At 33.2% G+C, this 11,763-nt stretch overlaps 1 protein-coding gene across 1 annotated transcript; it reads right to left on the bottom strand.

Annotated features, from left to right (window-relative positions):
- Positions 1-6,109: 6,109 nt before the first annotated feature.
- On the bottom strand, positions 6,110-7,131 carry LOC110780836 (vacuolar iron transporter homolog 4-like). The gene has a single exon (XM_021985137.2). The coding sequence runs from the start codon at positions 7,053-7,055 to the stop codon at positions 6,399-6,401; it is 657 nt and encodes a 218-aa protein (XP_021840829.1). The 5' UTR covers positions 7,056-7,131; the 3' UTR covers positions 6,110-6,398.
- Between the last annotated feature and the right edge of the window lie 4,632 nt (positions 7,132-11,763).

Raw genomic sequence — 11,763 nt, 5'->3', positions numbered from 1 at the left:
GATATACTTCCTAAACTAATAATGTATTTGTGGTCTTGTGAGAGCTCATAATACTCCATAAAAGTAATGCTTTTACCCAATAAATCTTGAAAATTTTAGTTTGTCTACATACTATCAAAATTATTAGTGAAAGTTTTTAGTGAAGTAACATACATTTATACCTTTATCGTTTTGGTATGTCATATTACCATTTTTTGAATTGAGTTTCCTAAAATATAGCCCGTGGGTAGAATGGGCCAAAAGCTAGTTAATACATAAATAGCTAACTGTACAATACAAATGTAACACGTAACATCTATATATACAAGGAATTCCATGACATCTCTCCATCTCCATGTGTCGCGATGACTTGGCAAGTGACATGTAATCCCCCGTAAATTTATAAATTTTATTAATATATTTTAACGTATAGTTATTTATATTTTAAATAGAATTTACGAATTTTAGTAATAAATATATAATTAACGTTGATTTATTTTATTTAATTACATTTTAAGTATTTTAACGGTTTATGAAATCAAAAATAATTTTAGAATTTTTATGTTGAAAAGAATTGAATTACGAAAACACGTTCGATCGAATTTGGAAAACAATTCTAACCGTTTTGGATTCAAACAAACTAAATCCTAATTCTAGCTCAATTGGGTGAATCCCAAAATAGCAAACCCAAAACTCTCTCCTTTCTCCCCTTTTCAATTTCACGTGAAAAATCAAAACACAAAATCCTTCTCCTCTCACGTTGTTTCCCTTCTTCTCTCACGTTGCTTCCCTTCTCCCTCATGTTGATGTCCTCGCCGCCGCCACCACCGCCGGCGCTCCTCCGTCGTCGCCGCTGCACAGTAACTCCTCCTCCTTTCCTTCGTCTTCTTCTTTTGTCTTTCGTTGTTTTCGTGCTCTTCTCTTCACTCGAGTATTTCGTTTTCCTCACAGCAACCACATCAGCCACCGAGCTCGACTGCCAGCGACCAAGACCACCGGTCGTCCTCCATCGGTAACTCTCTCCACACCTTCGTCCTTCTTTCCTCTCAGTCGTTTTTCCTTTTCTTTTTCTCATTCGTTTTTCTTCTTTCTCACGTTATTTCATTTCTTACCCTCCTCCTATTTCGATTTTTGCACAACCGCCACCGAGTCGTGCAACCACTCCTTCGCTGTCGCCGAGCAGTTCTTCCGCCGCCGGCCGCACCTCACACCGCCTGCCACCTTCGTCATCCCTTGTTGGTTAATTCTTGAAAACCTAAAGCTAATCTAATTTTAATTATATGTTATTAATTTAATCTATGTTGGATTGAATTAAATTTATGACTTTTATGACTTATTTATGAATTTCAAATTGTAGTGTTGCATAATTAAATTATCGATTTTCAGATTTCACAAATTGATTGAAACGAGATTTTGAATTAGTTAAAGCGGGAATTTTAAGTCTTTAATGGTTGGAAATCATGGTGGGATGATTAGGGATTTTGAAATTGATTGTTTCAACGTTCTAAGAACGTTAATTGGTCTTAGTGAAGTTTTTAAATGAATTTATATTGCTGAAAATTTAAAGTACGATGTTTGCAAAAAGTTTTCAACGAATTTCAATCACTAATTCAATAATTATGATGCTAGGAAATCAAAGGTTTAAGTTTTGATATTGAGGAATGTTCTAAATATGTTTAGGATGCATTTAGAATGCTTTATTATCGTTGCCAATGATTAGAAATTGATTGGGATTATTTGTTGGTTGTTTTAGGAGGAGAATTCTCTTTAGGCGACTTTTGAAAGTGTTAAAGTGGCCTATCAGTTTGTTTACACAAGGTACGTACATACCTGTGTGCTTGGAATGTGTGTTATTTGTTGAAAACATGTTGAAATTGTTGATGAACTTGGTTATGTTGAATTTACATGTTTAATACTGTTGGATGGACATGTTGAACATATATTTCATTATGAGAATTATAGCATGTTAGTATGGATGATTGATACAGACATGTTGGTTGGGAACACTAGATTATTATATATATATTGATTCAGATCGATTGATCGTTGTTCCCTTTTCGCTTTTCACTGCTTTATGAGGGTCGTGGACCTTGTTTAGTAAGTTGAAACCTTATACCCATATAGAGGGGTTGATCAGTATTAAAGGAAAGGTTGAATTTAATTGGAATTAGTCTTGATTGATACCTTTGTGATCACTTTACTTAATTCCAAGATAAAAATAATTGTGAACAATTGTTGATTGTATGACTTATGTGAATGTTGAGTCTAACAGAGTTTTAATATGTAAATCATGTAAAGTGAAACTGAATAGCAATAGCTTTAGACTGTGCACGTCTGAAGTGACGGAAAAACATGAGTTGGGGTTCATGGTGGTAGCCCATGGCCTTTTCTCGGACCGGATTGATCACCGTGTTCTATTTTATTTAAAAGTCCCTCGATATCGCAGGTCATTGGGGTTTACGGAGTCGCGCCCGTACCTCGTCTTCCTTAGTGAAAAAGTTTCTGGCTGGAAAACTCGGTCCATTGACTATCTCAATTAAAATAACATTGTTATTATAAAAGTCTAGTCTAGTCTAGCCTAGTCTAGTCAAGTATGGTCGTCAAATTAACATGTTTGGTCTGCCCTTATTTATGTTCATTAGTATCATGTTAGGATTGTTCGTTTAATAGTATCATGTTAGGATTGCTATTGTTTTAGTATGTAGTACTCAGCGTTGCTGATTACGTGCTTTGTTTGTGTGTGTTGATCATGGCTATGCCTTATTGATCCTGTGATGACCCATTTTGGTGAGCAGTCTCTAAGGATCAATAAGCGTTGCCCAGCTACAGGTTTGAAAATGATGCATCATTGGGATCGGGATTTGAGAGCTTGTATTTATTTTTGTTTTGCTAAGTGACTTGTTTTGTTAATTTAGACTTGAAACTTGTCGTACTATTTATATTTCCTTATTTTCGTTAATTGGTTTTTGGATTTAATATGTAATTAATTATTTATAAACCTAAAAGTTAGTTTTTTGTTTTCCGCTGCAAAATTCTTAATAAGCCGTTACGTTTTCACACGGGCGATAATACTTTGATAATTCTCTATAGTTATATTTTTAAAAAGGGTTATTTTAGAAAAAGGGAATTGTCTGGGTGTTACAAAGTGGTATCTAGAAGCTAAGGTTTTACTTTAATAAATTTTTAGGCGCCTAACTACCTAGTATTTAAAATAAATTTCTTAAATCGAGCTCCTACGTATTATAGTGTTAAAAAAATTGGTACTTTTTTTGGGGGGCCGAATTCCTTTTATCTTGTTTGAAAGTATATAACATTAACTTATTTATTCGAATTAAAGTGATAGTTTTGAAATTTTTAGTTTTCTTATTATTTATTATTCAAAAAAATTGGTACAATTCTTTTAAAGAAGTTCGAAATTTTTAGTTGCTTTAAGAGGTTATAAGTCTTTGTTTTAGGAAATATAAATTCTTTTTTTCGAATTAATAACTTCATTTACGACTTTACTCGCTACGAATTTTCTTAATTTATTTTATTTTATTAATTTTATATTTTTGTTTATTTATTATTTGATTTTCTTATTTTTCTATCATTTTTCTCGTTTTATTGTATTATTTAACTTACTTCAATGTTTTAGTTTACGAGAGATGGGTAGTATAAGAAGGGCATATAAGATAGAATTACATGTGCATTAGTAGCTAGTTAATGCTAGCATAAGAAATTAATTGTTATGTACATGCATGTGTTTATTGTTTAAATGTTGCAATTATATGTGCATAATAGAAATTGTTTGCTTCCACCAAACTTATCGTGTTATTGAATTTTGATTATGATTTGGTTGGGAAGTCATTAGTGAGACCTGGAATTGAATAAAATATTTCTTTTCAAGTACACCAATATAGGATCTCTCGAGAAAGATCGATATAGAGACCACTGATATTTTTGTGAAGAAAGTGGTGTTTAGATGTGAATATCTTGCTAGGATTCAAGAGCAACCCAATAGTACTAAGTGATAAGGAGAATGAAATGGATTATGAGTCTGACGTTAATAGTTACACCAGTTTTGAATGCACTATGCGTCATATATTAAGAACAGGAGACCCTGATAGGGATGGAGAACTCCTTTGTGAGTTTGACCGTGCTAGAGTGCATACTAGAGTTGATATTTATAATGTAGTGAGACTGAACCAGAGGAAGATGACATCAGTCTCAAAGTCTACGAAGATCCACAAGGCAGAGAAAACTAGCTTAATATTTTAATACCGAGGATGAGGATGAGTTTAAATACGAGTCATTTATTCCAGAAAGCTATAAGGAATCAAAGAACAAGATTGATAATGTTTCCCTCTAAGATTGTTTCATTATTTATTTATGTTGGGAATAAGGTGGGACAAGTCGCCCAACGGTAGTTTAAATTTATTGCATAGTGCTTTTATTTTATTTTTGGACAAATACGTTATTATGGTTTAGAAATTGTTATTAATATTCTTTTGAGGAATAAAAGTTTCTTTTGAGGAATTAAAGTTAAATATCCAAGTGGTCAATGATTTAGTTTGGGCACGCGAAGAGGAATAATTTCTTTTATTATTATTATTATTATTATTATTATTATTATTATTATTTGTGATGATTGAATTTGATTTGTTTTCCCTCGATTGGATGTCCTTTATGTGAATGTCGTTCACGAATGATCGAGGAGGATTATTTTGCAATAATTATTGCACTTTCGTAAATGATTGTTGCACCTTCGTAAATGATTTTATGTGAATATTGTTTATTGAGGCGATCTCTATGGTCAAATCAAATATTGCTTGATATAGAATGACGTGTAAGTGGTGTTTAGAACCTAAGATAGAGTATATTAATTTCAGGTCGTGTTATAGAATGGCCAACAATAATGACCCAGCTGCTGTTATTCGCCTCTTGGCGGAAAAGTTGACCCTATCTTTTTAGAAAACCGGGTTGGAGAGTTTGAGAAATTATTTGGGGTTTTGAACTGTCCTGAGAATATGAGAGTGGATCAAGTTGTCATGTATTTGAAAGATGCAGCCGATTTATGGTGGAGAGAGAATAGAGTTAGGCTTAGCGCTGCTGAGAGATTCAATTAGGATTCAATTGTTACTGCCTTAAGGGAAAAATTTACCCTACCTTTTATGAGAAAGCAAAAAGTTTAGGAATTCATAAACATTAATATGGGGGCATCGTGCGCACATGGTTTTTATCGGACTAACTAAGTCCGGTGGTGATATCAATTCTAAACAACTCCATCGATCATATTGCCGAATGCGGATATTTTTTATATCAATTCTAAACAACTCGATCATAACTGTGACTCATTGACAATAAGCGAACAATGTAAACAACTAAGCATTATTTGAATTATTAGTCTGTACAATATCGTTTGCTACCTCATCTACTTAAATTAATCTCTCAAATACATGTAATATTATTTGTATTAGGTGGTTTACAATGATCCCAATGCCTACTTGCGATAAGATATATCTTAATTAATCTTGCTTAGAATATCCCGGCCATTTGAACATGTTGATGCTACAAGCAAACAAACAATTGAACAATAACACTATATCTTGTAGGATGATCAAGGTGCATAAGGGTACTGTCCTTATGGACGGCTAGGGGGGCCGAAACGTAGCATATAATTTTATAACAATGAAAAAAAAACCAAGTATAAAATTAAGGAAGCTAAGATTTGAACATTGTACCTCCAACAACCTCTAACTAATTCAAAGTGATCATCGAATTCTAGATACAATGTTCTAAATTCAAGCATGCTCAACCTTCCTAATTAGATGCATGTTCGGATTATTGTCCGAAAATGATTCATGCATTGAATTTACGTACACCCTTGAATAAGTGTTTCTTAAGAACTCGTATCTCTATCGGTTTCAAGTCTTAATGTCTTATTCCCGTGTCATAGTATTTCCATACAAACTATCAATTATTTGGTGGCTAGTGGCTACTCCTTCAATATATACAATATTCAAAGTCATAGGGGCATCTGAATTCCTAATATTTCAAATGTTCAAAATTGGAGCAAAGTTATTTTAGAATTTTAGAGGATCCAAAACCCAAATGTTATTGATAATACACTTGGTCTAGAGTTGCAGACTAAAGTCGGTAATACACATGTACACATGGTATAACTATATATATGTACAAATGGTAGGTAGTAATTTTAAAATAACATATATATATAAAAAAAGTTTAGGATATTTTGGTGGATATATCCCCCCTTGTTATTATAACATAGATTAGGGATGAAAATCTCATTTCAAATTTTCCAATAAATTATGACCCAAAATGCCGAGGACGACAGTAACTAGTTTAGTTATAAAGACGTATAACCCTACCCGGCAAACTACTAGAAACATACTTATTACTTACATTATTTGTAATAAAATTTAGAAACCATATGAGCCAATCAACTTGGTTAGGCCAAAGGTAATGGCCATAGCAAGCCAACCACCCAACAAAACCCTTAAAGAAGCCTTTACAACGGGTGCTTTTCCTAGAAATGCCCCTAACCACCCAAACATTCCTAGAGCCATAGTCACCGCCGCGACAACCACCCCAAGCCTCACCTTATAATCCTTAATAAATGATGCAGCTGATAGCGGTACCAAAGCCCCTAAAGAAAAGGCAAGGGCTGAGGCAAAAGCTGCTTGTAACGGGTTCGGCAAGTTCTCCTTCTCCTCTACTTCCTCCCTTTCTCCTCCCCTCATTTTCTCTCTTTTTATCTGAGCAACTTCAATATCGAGCTGAGAATACACAGACACAAACTCACCTATAGCCATGCTACAAGCCCCAGCAACTAGGCCAGCAAATCCAGTAAGGATCATAGCCTTGACGTCTTGTTTTACCGCACCAATTCCCATCATGAGTGCTGCTGTTGAAACAAGCCCATCGTTGGCTCCTAAGACTGCGGCCCTTAGCCACTGTGAACGTTTTGAGTAGTCTAAATCATCACCTAATTGCTTAATTTGACTTTCTTCATCATTAACTGATGGTCTTACTATTTCCAACTTGGTCGGAGTGTAACTTGTTTGTTTAGTTTCCATAATAATTAAATAATAAAAACATAGATTAATTAAGTTACATTCATGTAAAATCTATGTTGCAATATAAGGGTGCATGCATGGGGGGATTTATAAGGGTGCAGTGGTGGTACGTGGTAGGGATATATTTTAGTGGGATTTTTCCACCAAGATAAACCACTAATTATATGTCTTATGGAAATTAAAGCAAAAGTAATAATTTATGGGTGATTGTACATGAAGAACAAGATAGATATATAGTTGCTTTATTTGGTCAAAAATCAATCAATTATTACTTAGAAAAAGTTGATTTTATGTACGTATTGGTTTGGTTTTGAATAGTGAAGCCAATGTTTCAAGGTAACATCTTCTTAACGTCTCATTAATTTAATTATTAGTTACTATCTTCATTCTTGAGCACCGATCACCATAATACTAAAGCACAATGCAGTAATAATATTCGATTGTTCATGTGTGATTATCTTGTTCTTCATGTATAATCACACATGAATATTCTAATCCTTGTAAATCATGATCTGCTGCTAGAATACAAGTATACTTTAGATCGATCTCGTATTGTCTCAAACATTTTCTTATAATATGCATGGCTACTAGTTACTTGGTACATAGGCAAGACCAATCGAATCTCGATTGACCTAGCGTATGTTTCTCTTTAATTTACACCAAAAGTTTTAAATACAAATAAGGATAAATAAATCATTATTGTGCAAAAATAAAATAAATATCCCTCAAGTCTTATATCTGACCAGCCACACTATCAACTTGATGGTGTGACATGTTCACACTTATAAATAAGCCCAACGTGTTTAAAGCCCAGAAAATAAAGTAACATCAGCATAAATAGAAAATAAAGTAACATCAGTATATACAAAGAACCTTAACATGAAATTGAAGAAATTGCAATAAAACAAGAAAAGTAACAGCGAAAACAATGTATAAGTAACACTAGCATAAAAAGTCAAGTAACATCAGTTATATAATAAACCTCTAACATGAAATTGAATAAACTGCAATAACTAAAAGGTAACACCAACATAAAAAGTAAAGTAACACCAGTTTATATAAGGAACCTCGAACAAGAAATTCCAGAAATTGTAGTAAAACAAAAAAATAACAACGAATACAACATATAAGTAACATTATCATAGAAAGTCAAGTAACACCGGTCTATATACAAGGAACCTCTAACATGAAACTGCAATAAAACAAGAAAAGTAACAACGAATACGATGTAAAAGTAACACCAACATAGAAAATCAAGTAATACCAGTCTATACAAGAAACCTCTAACTTGAAAATCAAGAAACTGCAGAAAAATAAGAAACGTAACAGCGAATAGAATGTATAAGTAACACCAGCATAGAAAGTCAAGTAACAATTGTCAATAACTTTGTCCATATTAGCTACGCGCGTCACACCATCAAGTTGATAGTGTGGCTGGTCACACATGAGACGCGCTGATAAATATCTATGTAATAGATGAAGGACTTTGAGTGCTTGTCATATTATCAATTATCACCTATTAAATGGGAAGAAATTCCTAAAACAAAACGATATAAATTGAGTTGTACACCCTCCATCCTGGAATACTCGAAACGGTTTGACTTTTTGCACTATTCACATAATTCACTTTGACCCTATATATTTTATTTTAGGTATATGAAAATAAATGTTAATATATATATATATATATATATATATATATATATATATATATATATATATATATATATATATATATATATATATATATATATATATATATATATTGTTGGCTTCATCTTAATATATATTTTCAAATATTAATATTTTATAGGTTTTTATAATATGTAGTTAAAGATATTGGTGGACAAAGTTGTGCATTAACAAGCGTGTCCAGTCAAAACGTTGCGAGTATTCCGGGACGGAGAAAGTATATAACAATGGAAAACTAGCTTGCATATAATTTAAAAGTTTATAACTAACAAAAAAAAAAAAAATCTAAATTTTGTGTTTTTCTATGCAACAGTTCACAAATTTGTGTTAAAAAGAACAACATTTGTGTTAGGGAGTACAACATTTATTCTCCTAATTAAGGAACCCTATGAACTTGGAAGCAATGTTATTAAAATACCCTACGATATACTCCGTACATCAGCTTATATACATCAAATATGTGCGTGGGCGAGCTCGTTAATGGGTAAGCTATATATTATTCTTGAAAAAAGGATACATCAATTTTCATTCACGAGCTCAAGTGGAATTCAACCAACCTTAATACCGCGCGATATACATAAGCTACTCCGTAGTATGTAAAAAATATGTACATGCATGCGCGAGGTCGTTAAAGGTCGTTAAATGATACATCAACTTTTATATATTAGAGAGAAAATCTGAAGCTCGAGCTAAGCTCAACCGACCTTTTGATTAGCTTGTTTGATCTTGACTAGCTTAGGTATTTTGGTTTTTAAGCACAGCTCACGAGTTGCTCGTTAAAATTCAGGTTCGGGACGGCCAGGTATAACATAATCATATGCTTCTTGCACTATGTTTCTTCTAAATGCATACAATTATTGGTTACTATAGAGGGTACAATGGTAGACATGAAATGATAACAGGTCAGAGGGACGCAGCTGGGGCTGCAAAGTGCAATTCTGATGGTTTACTAAAATGTAATTGAACACTGTTGAGAAATTTTGGACAACTATAAATAAGTCTGGATATTTTCAGAACATCAATCTTAGTCTGGATATTTTCAGAACATCAATCTTAGTTCTGGATATTTTCAGAACATCAATCTTAGTTTTGGATGTTTTCTTAAAATTGTTGTAGTGGTGTAAAAATTTGTAGGAATTGAAATTACCTTTTTAGTTACATTTTCTGTAACCACCGACCCTATTGTTTTTTGTCCATGAAAACATATGACTTCACGGTCTCCCTTTATTTGTGTTTACCAGAGAGTGAATACCTGAAACTAATTGTTCTATATTTGTTCAGGAAATATGTTATTTTTGGACTTGACGAGTCTGCTGATTGGTACATCTTTTATTGCATGGGAAGTTGGTTTTCCTGCTAGGTTCACATACTCAGTTACGCTTAGGAACTATTTTGTAAGAACTGTTTTATGAAGTTGTAAGAACTATTTTATGAAGTTGTAAGAACTATATTTTTGTAATCAGGATGTAAAGGCATTGCTTGCTGCAGTCAGGAAATTGATTTTTTTGGAGGCTGTGAAAGAAACTTTCGAAAGAAATGTGCAATATTTGTAATACTTTATGGTTTGAATTATTTCTATTGTTCTATCTCACGTTCCTGCCTAGCCATCAGATTATTTTTTTAAAAATAAAATAATTATCAAAGAGGGCGACTGTAGTTGTTGTATTTGATTTTGAACAAAGAGGGCGAAACAATTGCCCTTGTTGACATGATTTAAGAGGGCGAGCAAATGTATTATGCCGTCCTTGATTCCTACCAAAGAGGGCGAGTACGGATGCCTTTCTTGAATATAACAAACAGGGCGACAAAAACTGCCATGTTAGGTCTCAACCAAAGAGGGCGATTTTTAATATTTGCCCTGAAAAGCTAATACAACGGTTTTAACAGGGCGACCTTGAGGGCGATTTTATGGTCGCCCTTTTAGCTTAACAGGGCGATATTTTGATCAAAGAGGGCGACTTTTTTCGCCCTCTTTGATCTTATATGTTGTAGTGCGTGTTCACGGGTTATTCAAATGAGATCTAATTTGAGATAAAGATATTGTTTACGAGTGATTCAAATGAATATTTAATTTGAGATAGAGATATTGTTACAAGTTGGGATACAAAAAATTAGCACTGAAATAATAACAAGGTAGCTAGGTAGGGACAAACAATAAATAAAATGGATAGCTGAGTGGGAAAGCACTTTTGCGGAAATGGCGAAATAATGAAATGAAAGAGTGTGCTCTGCGCAAGAAAAGCACCACCTGAAGATGGAATTTATAGCAACTTCTATGCACAGACGCAAGCAACACACGAGACGACATCTGCACATCAATTCAAAGATACTATTTCATGCACTCAATTTGGACATACCAGATTACCAGTGCAGCAACTAGCATTATCCATGCATCCAATTATTCATTTCTAACATGTCTTTTTCAAAAACAGTATAGCGCGCGAATGACATTGATTTAGATAGGACTTGAGTCCATCTCATGTTTTATCGCACGGTAATAATAAAGGTTGTAAGTTGAGACAACATTTAGTTGTCATAATTTTACATATCAGAGTTTAATTGGTGCATATATAAGCCATGTAGGCTATGCGTCATCATAATATTTTTACTATCAATACAATATATTTACAATATAAATTTGTAAATAAGATAGTCGATATAAAGAAGGAAACAAATTAGAATATTAAGATTTTCCTACCTTTATTTGAAACATGTATAATATGATATACTCCATCCGTCCCAGATTAGTTTTTACATTTACCTTTGCACAAAGTTTTAGGTGATAAGTGATTGTTTGATTATCAATTGTTATTTTATTGAAAATGTAGATGTGATAGGAGTTAATGAGGGGTATTTTTTTAATTGAATGAGAGAGGGTGTGGGAACAAAAAAAATTAGTGGGAAAAGAGCGACAATATAATAATTGTGAGATCATTCATAATTTAGAAGTGTAACAACTAATATGGGACGGAGAAAAGTGTAGCAACTAATCTGGGACGGGGAAATATAAGTTAAA

This window comes from Spinacia oleracea, chromosome 4, assembly GCF_020520425.1.
Source record: "Spinacia oleracea cultivar Varoflay chromosome 4, BTI_SOV_V1, whole genome shotgun sequence".
NCBI lineage: Eukaryota > Viridiplantae > Streptophyta > Magnoliopsida > Caryophyllales > Amaranthaceae > Spinacia > Spinacia oleracea.
The sequence above is the reverse complement of the archived record's forward strand: the minus strand, read 5'-3'. Positions and strand labels throughout refer to the sequence as shown.

What these genes read in the sequence shown, in the direction of transcription:
- LOC110780836 (XM_021985137.2), bottom strand. Translation starts at nt 7,055, where the DNA reads ATGGAAACTAAACAAACAAGTTACACTCCGACCAAGTTGGAAATAGTA.